This window comes from Silurus aristotelis, assembly GCF_946808225.1.
Source record: "Silurus aristotelis genome assembly, chromosome: 9".
Lineage (NCBI taxonomy): Eukaryota > Metazoa > Chordata > Actinopteri > Siluriformes > Siluridae > Silurus > Silurus aristotelis.
The window spans coordinates 21,281,725-21,296,008 of NC_139582.1; the positions used below are offsets into that span (position 1 = coordinate 21,281,725).

The window sequence follows — 14,284 nt, forward strand, 5'->3', positions numbered from 1 at the left end:
GAACGGATCCACTAAAGCACTTTCTTAGAGCACCTTGCTATAAGGACCTGGATGAAACACAATGCATAAAAACAGAAAAATGGGTACCATCATCATCCGTGGCTGTAGCCCACACTGGTGTTATCGAGAACCCTTTTGTTTTGTCAACTCAAATATTTTAAATCCAGATCACGTCTTAGCCATTAGTATATACTATACTTATCAGGCATTTATTGAATTTAAATACCAAAACAGAAAAATTGACATCACAATAAGATGCTTCCCCACAGCATACCATGGAGGAAAGAATACTTGCAACAAGAAAACGACAGAAGAGCCCAGTAGCTGGCTGCATCTATTTATACATCTTACCTTCTTTAGAAAGAGTAGCCTGCTCTAACCTTTCCTTCACAGCACATCTCAGTCTTAAGACCAGTTCGGTAAGACCAGGGGAAGTTTTAGCACTGCACCACTTCCATATCCTTGCCCTATGCAGTGCCAGGCTCGACAGACTCTCTAACACGCATTGTTTCCATCGCCATATCCAATGTCGTTAAGCTCAAGATGGATTCTGATGCACCTCATCCAGGCTCCTCTAATCTACATTTTCCACCTCCTCTAATCTGCATTCTTGAACGAAGGTATAAAGACAAGAACTTCTGCAGGTGGCATAAGTTTATTACTAAAAAGCCAACATGTAGAAAGAAGGGGGGGGGGGGGGGGGAATACAAATAAAAAAAAAAAGAGTTGATGGTTCCATAAACGTTTCCCAGAATTGCTTAAAACCCCTCAAAATCGGACTTGTTGGTCAATCCAGGAGACTAAGAGCAGGATGGAACACGATCCTTCCAAGTAGACGTGATTGCATCCAAGTGTGAGTAAGCTCTGTGGAAAATATAGATCAGAGCATACTCCACAAATGAGTGTCTGGTAGGTCTATTATTAGAAATAGAAGATACTTTAAGAAGCTGCCTCGCTAGTTCCATTTTTTTTTGGGTAGTGGGGAATGTTGTCTTTAGTATTGGGGCTAGAAGCAGGAAGACTTCCAGGCCTGAGGCACTTTTCGCTGTGACCAGGTTTTCTAGTGGCCTACAGAACTAGCTGACACAGGTCTTCAGCACCCTGGGGCTGTTTTCATCAGGCCATCATGGCCTCGTCTCTAAAAAAAAAAAATAAAAAAAAAGTAGACAGTAGACAGCAGGAGGCAGGAGGAGTCGAGATATTCTCAGGAAGTATGGGAGTCAATGGAAATGGTGTAGTCTGTTTCTGAGGGGTTGTCACGGTGACTGCAAGAACAATGAAAGGGTGTGGGGGCATGGTGTCTACACTGAAAAAAAGTCAGTCGGCGCAATGGTGCTAAAGCTGGAAGTGTTTGTGGAACATGATTAGTCCTAACAAGGTACCTCTACACAATCAAGTTCTTAACCAGTTTGTTGTTTCAACTCTGTCTCCACTCTCTGGATGTGCTTTCTGCATGTTTGAGTTCGTCATTTTGGTATATTTTGCTACTGACAAAATAAAGAAGACCCTCTGGATCTAAATCTAAAAGTCAGGAACACATAAAGGTCTCAATTGACCAGAATGTGATTAATGACATTAAAGATGGATTTTTAAGAATAGCACAGGACTTAAATACACAGCCCACCATCTAAACAATCAACACAAAAGCACAAAGGTTCCTTAAACAATTGTGTATCTAAAACTATTTCCTAACATAAAGACAGATTTTTTTGTTTGCCAGTGCATAATTTGAAAAAAATAAATAAATAAATGAGTGAACAGAACACAAGAGAGACAAGACACGATCCAGTAAATGAACAGGGAGAGAAACAATACCAGTAAATATAATCACAATAATCCAAATGGTCCAAATAATTGTGTTGAATGTAGTCATACAGGTCTCATAATATGGGTATGATGACCTTGGTGCAACGAGGGATTTTGCAACAATTGCGTTGATTCTGTAATCATTTTCATGATGCAGTAGGAGGACTGGAGGAGTCAAGTGCTCCACTTCCTTGAAAACGCTTTGGTAGACTACCAGCTAAATTGGCCATTTACCACAAATAGTGATGCCTCTCGAAGTAAAAATAGGCCCTAGGTATCTAAATATCACACAAACAAATCAACAAACAAGATAATACCGGATTTTACTGTAATGCTGCTCAACTATATTTTACCTGTCTGTTTTTTTTGGGTACATGTCAACATAATTAAACCAGTGCTTCATTGCTGGTTCGGTTGTTTACCTGTAGCAGGTGTTCTCAGAGCAGGGGTTGTGCACACGGACAATGATGAAGACATGTTGGAAATGCGAGCGGATGTTTTTGGGGGTGAAGGGATGAGCTCCTGGCTCTTGAAAAACGATGGTTACGATATCATTCCCAATGTGTCTTTTCCTCAACAACTGAAAAGAAATACATTTATAAAAAAAAAAAAACAGAATAGGAATCAGAATAGGAATCTCTTTCAGTCTATCAAAATCACTATTACAAAAACATTTATAACTAGAGATACAGGGATCGACAGGTGTGGAAGAACTGGTAAAATAAGCCCTGAAGCATAATCATACATTTGAAAAGTTGATGAAGGGCAGGTAGCATAATTAAACAGAGGAAAAAAAATGAATTAAATAAATCATTGCTCAACCTGCTGTCTATTGTTTGGAGTGTATGGCAGCATGGTTGTCACGTGAAACATGATCTCATAGTCCTTGTATGCGGTGTACAGAGAGTGGGTCCCAGTGGAATCCGCTAGAAGAGAAGAGGTAAAATCAACCATTAATAACATTTCTTTATTATTTAGTAATTATCTCACACTTAATATCACTTTATAGGAGAAACTTCAAAACAATACAGAGAAAAAGTCCTTTAATAAACCTTTACTGTTGTCAGTAAAGTAAACAGTATACACACTGTTGTTGGGTATACACTCCAGTTTTTTTGTTGTCATTGAAGCCTTATACTTATACAGCTTCAAAGTAATTCAACAGAAGTTATAGAACACAATAACCTGGAGAAAAACTGGGTGCTTGATTTACCGTAATTTCCGGACTATTAAGCGCACCCAAATATAAGCCGCATCCACTGAATTAGACAAAGATTTTTATTTTGAACATAAATACGCCGCACATGTCTATAAGCCGCAGGTGTCTACACTGAACCTGATGAACTTTACACAGGCTTTAACGAAAGACAGTGTCTGTTACACGGCTTGTATCTAACCAGTAGCCTACCAAAAAAGTCATTGTTTTCTGTCTTCCTCCTTCCTTTCACAACAATTTCTTTCGGGAGTTTTTCTTTTGGCATCGTCGTGCGTTTAAAAATCACCATCGGTGAATCTTTTCTCCCGATGCCGTGCAGCTCAGAACACAGGTGAAGAGTGTTTTTTCATGCCCGGTTGTTTCCAGCATGACGAATGATTCGCATTTCCTGTAGACAGTCCGAGTGAGCGGCAGGTCAAACGTCAAAGGGACCTCATCCATATTTATGATGTGGTGTGGCCCGATCCAGTGGGAGCCCATCTAATTTAATATAAAGAGTTTCATTGGTTCACCTCAACCCGTTCTGCAATTTCATTGGTCTAATGTAATGGGGCTCAGTTTTATAGCATGAAGCTTGTGAAACTGGAAAAAAACCAAGGAACAATCCATAAATTAGCCGCTTCGTTGTTTAAGCCGCGGGGTTCAAAGCGTGGGAAAAAAGTAGCGGCTTATAGTCCGGAAAATACGGTACATTTTACATGCTAGGCTTCATTCTAACTCTGTTGGCAGATTAGCAAAGCAATATAATCTAGATAAAAACACCCATGAGAGAGACACCTTTCCAAGATTGTTTCAATACATATTGAAAGATAGGTTGTATATAACATGACAGGAATAAGGGCAAAAACACAATTGTAATTGTCTTCCTTTTTCGCACATCAAATAGTAAATAGGAACTAATCGCTGGTAGGAACTTCAGTTGTGAGTGGGGAACTGAAGAAATGTTGGACCACACACATGCCACTGGATTTGCCTGAGCAATCGTTCAAGTCCACTGGTTTGAATCTGTCATTTTTACCATCTCAAACCAAATTTGCACTGAGGAACAACCCAATTAAAATCTCCTTTCTCTTCAATTTTGCATCATGCATTTACAAAGAGCTGTCACTTGCTGCTGTGAATGTAGGGTAACAGGCCGACAATATTGGAATAAAATGTGTCAATGCCCATTAGCTACTTTAGGTGGTGGTAATTTTTTCCCTTAAATGTTAAAGTAAACATTAGCTGTAAAAAAAAGCCTAACAAAATGCAGTATTTTGAGAGAAATATGTAAAATGTATGCCTATAATTTATACCTGAGGAAAAGAAAATAACAGCATTCAACCGAAAGAAATCTGCTTCTCAGCTGCCTTCTGACAGAAAAGAAATTCCGATTATGGAGCAGCATTTCAAAGGATGAACGTGAATGTGCAATTAAGTGCATGGTTGGAATTATCCATTATGTTTTTATTAGAAGCACAAAAGGTTCATTCAGGCAACTGGACTATAAGTACATGTGACTGTGGTATCCCTTTTTTATTTAAAGTCTTTTTGGGGGGGGGGGGGGGAATTAAAGAAAGAAGGTACAGCTGCAGAGTAAGAAACAGGGTAAAAGAAAAAAAGGCTTAAGAAATAAGGCATGGTGAGGACGTCACTTAAAAAAAAAAATCTGAAATAATATTTGTGTAAGGATGAATATTTACTCAAGAAAATCCTGATCAAAATAATTGTAAATATAAGGACTGCCTGAGGTCTGGAACACAGGGACATCACTAAATGCTGAGTTTCCTTCAATGATTTGCCTTTTTGTGGGTCTTTCTGTCTTCAGTTAGTGAAATCAAGCTCAAAATAGGTTAAGGTCGGGTGACGAACCCGGCCATTTAGGAAAATTTGATTTCTTCGTGTTAAAAAGCTCTTGGGTTGGACCTTGTAGACCACAGTGTGTGACAGATGACGTGGTACACGCTGGATCACAAAGCCTTCCTTTTATTCTCCTTAGTCTTCCTTTAATTCTGGTCAATCTTGGATTCACCTGTGCAAAAATATTGCTTCAGTATCTTTTTGAGACTCTCACAAAGTCTAATCTTGCCTTTCTTTTCTTGTGTGGTACCATTGAGTTTAAAGAGTTTCCATGAACAACTGCAAACCTCAAACACACACACATACTCATTTCACACCTCCATGTCTACAGCACCTACGCGGTGTTATTTTGTGTTTTGTGTATTTGTCCTACACGGTCTTGTGTTGTCTGTTTTCTCCGTCTTGTCTAGAACTGTTTGCACCAGGTCGCGCACGATGCACTTTATGTGGCGAGGACAACACTAATAAATAATAATGTGCCGAGGCTCTGCCTTCTTGTAGCTCTATGTTGTTCTATGTTGTTTTATGTAGCTTCAGGGTTCTGGAGAAACGTTGTCTATATATAGTTGAAATGACAATAAAAGCTTCCTGACTTGACATAAAATAAAGCGAAAACAGGCCATACCTGGCCATGAAAAAGCTTGGCAGCCGTTCACTATTTGGCCTGTGAAAAACATGGAGCTACTCTGTAATTCCTAAACGATTAAAGCAATATTTTTGCTAAAACCGTGCAATCTAAGCTGAAAGTCTACATTTGACTGCTTTATTTCAAATGCATTTTAGTTAAAACCTAAAGAATATACACAAGTCTTGATTCACTCCCCTGATATGTATAGACTGCATGGCTGTAAATCTGACAAACAGGATGTGGAAGTAAAGACAGATTATTTAAGTAGTCATTTTAACATTGCAAGTCTGATTGAAGAAACTAAACAAATCTGCCTATAGATTCTGCATATTCTGCCTATAGCTCATTTGGGTTTCCTGATTAAATCTTGTCATGCAGTAATCAAGTTCTTGGAGAGCTGAAGATTTCCACAAGCTATTAGCCAGTTTACGTGAATGAAGGTCAACTCAAGAACAAGTAGTCTTATAAGTCAACTTATAAGTATAGAACACGTTGAAAAAAATGTGTTTCATAATTTAAATAATTGTCGTTAACACAATAATTGACTAAATTCTATCAGAACCTGTGAAACCACCCCAGTTAAAAACTAAAAACCATTTATTTTATTTATGATGATGAAGATTCTGAACAATTTTTATTTCTTACTCTTGGTGTCCAGCTGAGCTCTGTACTTGTTGAACCCTTTCAATCGCACTTTTTCTCCCAGCAGCTGTAGAAACTCTTCAAAAGCGGGACCAGCGTTTTCATTGTTATACATCTCCTCCTCTGTGCTCTGTCCTGCACGACAGTACATTACCCCCACCTTCACCTGGAAACTGAGCTGAGGAAGCAAAAAAAAAAAAAAAAAAAGCAAGAAGAGATAAATGATGCGGCTGCGATATAAATGCAGAAAAACTACATCAAATTAGCCTCGCTGAGCTCCATGATCAAAGAGACAGTTAGAATGAAACAGCCAATGCAGTTTGCCTTCATACCCCCTGCTCATCCAATTTCATCAGCTGCTCTGTGACTTTTGGTGTATTGAGGGCAAGGCGGAGGCAGGAGATGTCCATTTCTGGAAGCAGGTACTCCAGAACTTCTTTCAGAGGTAACCCTCGAGCAGTGCCATGTTTGGCGGTGGAAGGTACCGAATCTTCAAGTATAGAGCCACGCATAGTGGTGAGCTAAACAATATGAGATACGGTCAGTGCCAGATTTATTGACATGCATGACAAAGATAAGCGTGGATAAACACAATCAGGGCAGAAAAATACATTTAGAGCAGAGAGCTTTTATTTTTATGGATGTCTCATTTACTATTACTGTGATTAATATTTCCACACAAGGATTATTTATTTTTTGTTACATTTTATAGGTGTTTAAAAGACTAAGAAGCAAGTAAACAAGAAGTGAACAAGCTTTAAAAATAAAAATCAGGTGTCCTAATAGCAATAAAACAAATACATTTAGAACACTAAAAAATTATATAATTTTATGGACGTCTCATTTTCTATTGCTGTTTATTAAAAATGCACAACAGGATCTGAAAAATTCAGTGCTGGCTACGCCTATGCTCCACTTGCATGCATTATTGTACCACAAATAGTGATGCCTCTCAAAATATAAGCCGCAGCCGCTGAATTTTAGAAATATTTTTATTTTGAACATAAATAAGCTGCACCTGTGTATAAGCCTACAGTTTCAGTCTACACTGAAACTAATACACTTTCCACAGGCTTTAACGAAAGACAGTGTCTGTTACACGGTGTAACGAGTGAAATATGTTGTGGCTCCTTTAAGAGCAGAGCGACATTTTGGAAATAGCCTGCAGCCGCATTTTCCCGGTATTACTGCATGTGTGCAAGAACGAGGAATATGTCCTTATTATTTTCTGATGCTCATTTCTAAGTTTCTTTGACTAACCCGTAACGCTGTTGCCAAGAAAAATAAAATAGCACGAGTTTTGGAAACCTGTCTGTGCTTATATGATCTGTGCGAGCTATCCCTTCACCCAGACTCAACGTTTTACAACGGCTTGTATCTAAACAGTAGCCTACCAAGAAAGTCATTGTTCACTGTCTTCCTCCTTCCTTTCACAACTATTTCTTTTGGCATCGTCGTGCGTTTAAAAATCTCCATCGGTGAAGCTTTTCTCCCGATGCCGTGCGGCTCAGAACACAAGTGAGGTGCGTTTTTTTCCGTTTCCGTTCGGAAATTTCATTGGTCCAATGTTATGGGGTTCAGTTTTTTGGCTTGAAGTTTGGGAAACCGGGAAAAACCCAGGAAAAATCCATAAATTAGCCGCTTCGTTGTTTAAGCCACGGGGTTCAAAAAGTGGAAAAAAAGTAGCGGAAAATACGGTACACTGAGGTAAATGCCTCTAAGTGTTATTTTTTTTTAAAAAGAAGAAGGTTTGCCACAGAAGCTTTCGGTGCATTCCTTTAATCCGTGCATTATTAGTATCCAAGTCAATACATGGGGACTCGGTTGCCTTTTCTAGAAATTCTTTTCAAAATGTCCAAAATTGCAAAAACAAACTACGAACAAAGGTCTCTTGTTTATTTAAAGAGGGTAGGGGTGTACTAACCTCGCTGGTTCGGAATATAATTCTGTAGTTATACTGCTGGCCATGCTCCTTGTGGTCCTCCAACTTCTCTCTCCTTATGCTTATTGCCACTGGTCCCAAAATCTCATCTATACCAAAGTAGTTCCAATGCTCTGCAAATACACACAGAATGTAAGTTTTGTGCTACACAGTGTTTTGCCCTGTAAGCCAAAGTATATGCCTTACCTCTCAAGTAAAAAAGTTTCCTGTAGTAATACGCTCCATGGTCCACATGCTCAATGACATACTGCTTGTCCCGATCACTGAGTAAGGCGGATGCATCTTTTGGACCTTCTACAACAGCGATGCCTCCATTGGTGCAATGGAGGCTTAGTGTAATTTCAGATTGACCAAAAGCCCTGGAACTCCCACTCCCCAACTCAGCGGGTACAGCAACCCCTACCTTATGTCTAAAGTCACCCCCAATTTCAGTACAGAAACAGGGACATTTGCGTACTAGTCCGTTGCCATCGTCATCATCAGTTGTGTCCAAAGTGGGACTATCCCGCAGGTTCAGTTCCTCTTGGCTGCCACCAGGAGAGCTGTACGGCAGGCTGTGTGTTGATGATAAAGTGGATGTTGCGGAACCAGAAAAAGCAGAAGCAGCAGAGGCACCAGAAGTAGTGTTTTTGCATTTGGCTGCAGAGTTCTCTCTGTTCTGGATCACCTCATTCATGTTAAACAGCATGCTCTGAACGTCATAGTGTGCAAAACCTTTCTGGCAGACCCAAGGCTTCAAAGGAGGTTTGGAGTCTTCAAGACGGCTGTCCTCTAAATCAGAACCCACCCTGGGAGAATCCACATCTGTCCTTGCACTGCGGAGCTTCCTGAATATTGATTCACCCCCAGTCTCTGATTTGGATCTTCTTTTTGGAGGTTTGTCCCGTTCTCTTAACCGACTAGAAGGAGACTCATTTCTCAAGTCCTCTACAGCAGTATCCATCCGATCCTGGTCTTTGCTTGAGACTGTGAGTAGTTCTGCCAGTCTTTCAGGTGCTGGGCTACGTTGGTCTTGCTTCTCCCCTTCATAGCCCTTTAACATCTCAAAGAAGCTATTCCTTGAGACTTCAGAAGAGGAAACTGCATGCTGGTCAATGGAGGAAGTGCTACCATACTCCCGGTGTAGTGGAGACCACTTTGTGCCTACAGTGCCCCAATCTTCCCCACTATCCCCACTACCATCAACTTCACTTAGGGTCATGTCACTGTTGCTACGTTGCCGGATGCGTCTGGTATTACCACGAGAGGAGCTTCTATGGTCATCAACTGTGAGCAACTGCTCGTCCAGAAAGATTTCACAACTGGCTGGATTTAACTTGCTCTGAAGTGTCTTTTGTATGCTTTGGAGCATTAAAGAATCTTGAGGACCAATAAGAGCACCAAGTTTGGGCTGACTACCTGAGCATGCGCCTGTGTGACTCACTGCTTCGGCATTTGTACTGGGTAGTCGCACCGTTACCACATCTCTCCTAGGTGGCCAGTCAGCAACCCGGGCTCGAACTCCCATCTTTGGTACTCCAATCATGCCTCCTGACTGGTAAGCATTTTCTGGACGCAGAAGGTTTACCCCTCCATTGGTCTGGCGTAACGGACGAGTGTATAATTCTTCAGGGGCCTGGACTGTCCCCGCAGCAGGCCTCTCAGAAGGTGAGCGTTTCAGGCTGGTCATGGTGACGCCTCACCAACTAAACATCTTAGGTCTGCAGCATCTTTTGAGGATGGGGATGGGGATGGGGATGTGGCAGCTAGCTCCACTCCAACTATGTCCTTATCCTTTGGTTTCCACAGACTATGGGCATCAGTGCAATATTTCTCAGGCCTGCATGGTGATCTTGTGGAATGGTCATGCCTGATCATTCACACACCTGCGAAAAACAGACCAGAGTTAAAAGAGCCAACAGCTGAGATTTCTCTAATTCATGGCTAATAGAAATTTAACAATAAATACGATAATATCCAATAAAATAAACAATACTGACTTAAAGATTTTTATCCAATTCTCAGAACATTTTGAAACCAGGAAAAATAACTGGACACTTTTTTCAGAAAATTTCTGAAACAGAAACAATGCACATTTGATAAAATATATGTAAATGTATAATACGTTTAATTTCGCCAAAAATAAAATTTCGATTTTGACCTGGGGACAATGATCAACAAAACAAATTTCTTAGCTCCATAGCAAAAATTAAACTCCAAAGTTGGCTAAAATTTTCCAGTGTCTAATGTTTACTGGAGAGCTCTTTTAAACCATTAGAATCTGATTGCTGTGAAATGTATAATGCTTGGTAGCCGTTGCAACAATCTGAAGTGATTTGCTAATCAACTTCATGAGTGCAGTTCTCAATGGCTAGCTACAAAAGAATGAAAATGTGACCTGTTAAACAAGACTGCAAATGCATTACATGCGGAAAAAAATAAAGCACAGATTTCCAGGATGTAAATAACACATTACCACGTTCACATTTTGGAAATGCATTGCATCATGCTGGTATGTTACACCCCCAATGGCATACAAAATTTGATTAACCAAAAAATGTATAAATATATATATCCTTGAGTAATTTGAGTAATTCAAATACAAAAAAATCCTCATGGCAAATAATTTGCCTCAAAGCTTTGTTTAGTCTATTTAGTCACAGAGCACTGCTTTTTCCCGCGGACCATTATTACTGACGCACCACCCGCTGAAGTAACACTGAAGACGCTGCCGAATGAAAAATGGAGGAACGGCGAGAAGATACATATAAATGCCCTTTCCCCCTACATTAAAAAATTTAATTAAATAAAAAATTAAAAGTTTGCCTTATTCTGACTTTTTCCTCCAAGTCCAAATGTTTCACCCTGGGCAGAAAGCTTGACACATTAAAAATGAAATGGACTACAGACAATAGAATCGCATGGTATTAAACTACGAGGAACAAGAAAGATGAAGCAGAGGAGCCTCGTTCATACACCAACAGCTTCAAATTCAGGCCCAGAGCATGGTTACAGGTCGATGCATCAGAAATGTTGGATGTTTATAAGAAATAAAGTCGCAATTGCGAGAAAAAGGTCGAAATTTCCTAAATAAATCTGAAATGTATTTATACATTTGTATTTTGATGTAATTCATTCATTCATTTTCTCCCGCTTATCTGTAATTCGGGTCGCGGGGGCAGCAGTCTAAGCAGGCCCCCGCGTTCGACTGCTGCCCAATCCTCACAGCACCGTCCCTTACGGTCCCTCCTGCAGGTGGTGAGCCCACGGGAAGTATTTTGATGTAATATGGAAGTTAAATGTTCTAAATGGGTTTAGTTTTCAAAGATATACTTGTATGCAAATTCAGCAAAAAAAAAGAAAAATTTTAAATAAAAAAAAGGAATCACAAACCTCAAATGTAGCCCAGTTAATAAAAATTTTGAATATTTATGGTGGGCAAGAATATCTCGGATTCAAAAGCCGAGAAACTGAAAGGACACAGATTCTACCAATCCAGCAAGAGGCATTTCCATCCATGGCAAAACTAACCAACTATCGTTACATATAAGGTTGTCATACCACATTTTTGGAAAAAGTAAGAAAGCGTTGGATCACTTTAAGAGAGTAGGGTATAGCAATCTTATTTGAATTTACAACAAAGGTTCTCAATTACCATGCGTATTTATGATATTCGTGTGTGCTTTAATCCAAAAATTATTTATTTCCCTGTGATGTAACTGTAGTCTGGAAATAGCAGGTTTCTTTCCAACCCAAGTCTCCATTCTAAGGCATTCCTTTAAACACGCCGTTTCAGTTTTGTGGTATCCAATGAAGTCCCGATCAGAACCAGAAGGGAATAAATCATACAATGCGGAGCACAGATCTGAACCTAACAGCATTAATAACCAAGCAACCGCCACGTCGTTCCCATGCCATCAGCACTATCACCGTTGGCACAGCTATACACCAGGAACGACCGAAGCCAGAAACAATAAACAATGAGTGACTTGTAAACGGAATATCACCCATATCCATGCGCAGGCATTCAGTAAATTTCATAGGAGTGTTTAAAAGACTAAAAGTAATATAACAAGCTTCAGAAATAAAGAAATTTGGTGTCCTAATAGCTATTGTGTTGTCTAATATACTATATGAACATTTTAAAATGAACACCTCTACCCCAGCTCATTCAAGCTGGCATCCCAATCCAAAGACATCGCCTCTGGATGGTGTTCTCTTCAATTGGACGCCACTTTGTGAATGGTTTCACCTCAACAGCCTGGAGATTCATTAATTAACAGTGTTTTCTCAAAATGGATTTGGACTGTACTTCATGTCAACAGTTTGTCACAATGACTCAGGACTACAGGTTGCATTTGATTACTGCACACCTCAACATTGTTTAGCTGTAATAAATGGAAATTCGGTGCAACCCAGATGAGGATGGTTTCTCTCGAGTCTGGTTCCTCTCAAGGTTTCTTCCTTATGCCATCTCAGGGAGTTTTTTCCTTGACACAGTCCCCACTGGCTCGCTCATCAGGGACAAACTTACACTTAAGAACAATCTTATTCATTCTTTATATAATTGGTTTAAAAGAGGCAAATGTAGAGGACAGGGTGGTGTGAAGACAAATGATCCGCTGTGGTGACTCTTAACAAGAGCAGTCGAAAGAAAAAGATTCCTTCTTTATTACTGCATTAACTGTGTAAAGCTGGTTTGAGCTTTTTATGAACAAATAAACATGAATTGAATAAAATCCTGCAGACATAGGTGACATCAAACCTCAGAATGGGGGAAAATGTGGCTTCGTTGACCATGGTGTGGTTGGTGCCACACAGAATGGCATGAGTATATAAAAAAACTGCATTAACAGCCTCAAAAGATTACTCAGAAAAGTGCAAAAAAAATGAATTCAGTAAGTTTCTCAAAGAAGAAGCACTTTGTTCAAACAAGAGATCACATAAGAATGAACAGATTGTTTTGAACTGATCGGAAGCCTATAATAACTCAACCACAGACTTTTTTTTTTTTTTTTTTTACAACTGTGGTGCGCAGAAAAGTATGTCGGAAGGCACAACATGTCAGAACTTGAGGTGAATGAGCAAGAAGAACATATCAGAAAAGGAAACAGGTGCCATCATAGGCACAGACTCACTCAAACTCAATAGCTATAGAATGAAAGAGTTTTGAAAACAACAAAACAAAGGCCAGGCAATGATGTTTTCAGATTTTCTCCTGTTTAACTGCTATAAATGTGATATTTATCGGTGTAATGTTTTCTGTTGCTGAATAATAAATATCTTACAGGGAGTATAGTGCAATAGGAAGGTTCTTTTACACCGTTAGGATAAGGCTAGCGCACTGAACACCCTGAATCAGGAGCAAGCCATATGAATAAATAAAAACGCATTCCTGGGTGATGACAGGAGCAAGTTTTACATGGTTAGCATACAAAAACCTAGGCATAACACCCTCTAGGCATATTTGTGGCTGAACTAAATAAGACATTCGAATTTCAGATATAACTGCATTCTTTTTAGTGTCGGTAAAAAAATCATAGCCTAATTTATACTGAAAAATATGAATATGTATTTTATAGAATGTGATTCTAGTGGGTGGTGGGGCTCCCAAGTGAACTTAAAGGTATAATGAGGGGGAAAGTGCATGGAGTTGCTAAGCAACAAACACAATGGTGTCTTTCTTGCAGAGAAAATCAAATCAAATCGGCAATGTGTAATTTTTCAGTGGTGCTGATTACCTATGCAGAGAAATCCATCTATTTTGCTCTCTTCTCAGGTAGTGTTCGTAGTTTGACTGTAAATAATATGGAGCATTCGTGTCGACACGTTAAAGTTCTTACAGTACATATGTATTTAGATGTTCCTTTAGAGAGATCCAAATTTGGTAAGAAGGCATTCTGTGCACCATGTACTGAATATCTGAATACAGCTAAATATATTCCATTATCAGAGTTAAACTATTATAAAAGAACTGCTTCAGTATAAACTGTCTTTTTTGTATTAGTGAGCGATGAACGGTGAGCGATGTTTACTGTTTGCTATTTTGGACTGCTGGAATGTTGTAACAAGTTATTAACTTATGCTGAATTCATGGGCAAGGTTTATACTTATTCTCACTGTGGCTACCATCGTCAACTCAAACTTAATCCAGAGGAAAAGAAGGGAGGAAGAAGGAAGGAAGAGGGGAGAACAAAAAAGAAAGAAATAAACAAACAAAGAAAAAGAGAGA

General features: G+C 39.5%; 1 protein-coding gene across 2 annotated transcripts in view; it reads right to left on the minus strand.

Annotated features, from left to right (window-relative positions):
* LOC310731069 (signal-induced proliferation-associated 1-like protein 1) overlaps window positions 1–14,284 on the minus strand; it is a 54,277-nt gene that overhangs the window by 20,722 nt on the left and 19,271 nt on the right. For both annotated transcript variants that reach the window (XM_083550412.1, XM_083550411.1), the window contains exons 2-7: window positions 8,260–9,938; window positions 8,056–8,186; window positions 6,464–6,652; window positions 6,135–6,309; window positions 2,629–2,732; window positions 2,229–2,386 (exon numbers count right to left, since the gene is read on the minus strand). In XM_083550412.1, the coding sequence (XP_083406538.1) occupies window positions 2,229–2,386; window positions 2,629–2,732; window positions 6,135–6,309; window positions 6,464–6,652; window positions 8,056–8,186; window positions 8,260–9,742 (2,240 nt within the window). In that variant the 5' untranslated portion in view covers window positions 9,743–9,938. The remainder of the gene's footprint in view (window positions 1–2,228; window positions 2,387–2,628; window positions 2,733–6,134; window positions 6,310–6,463; window positions 6,653–8,055; window positions 8,187–8,259; window positions 9,939–14,284) is intronic.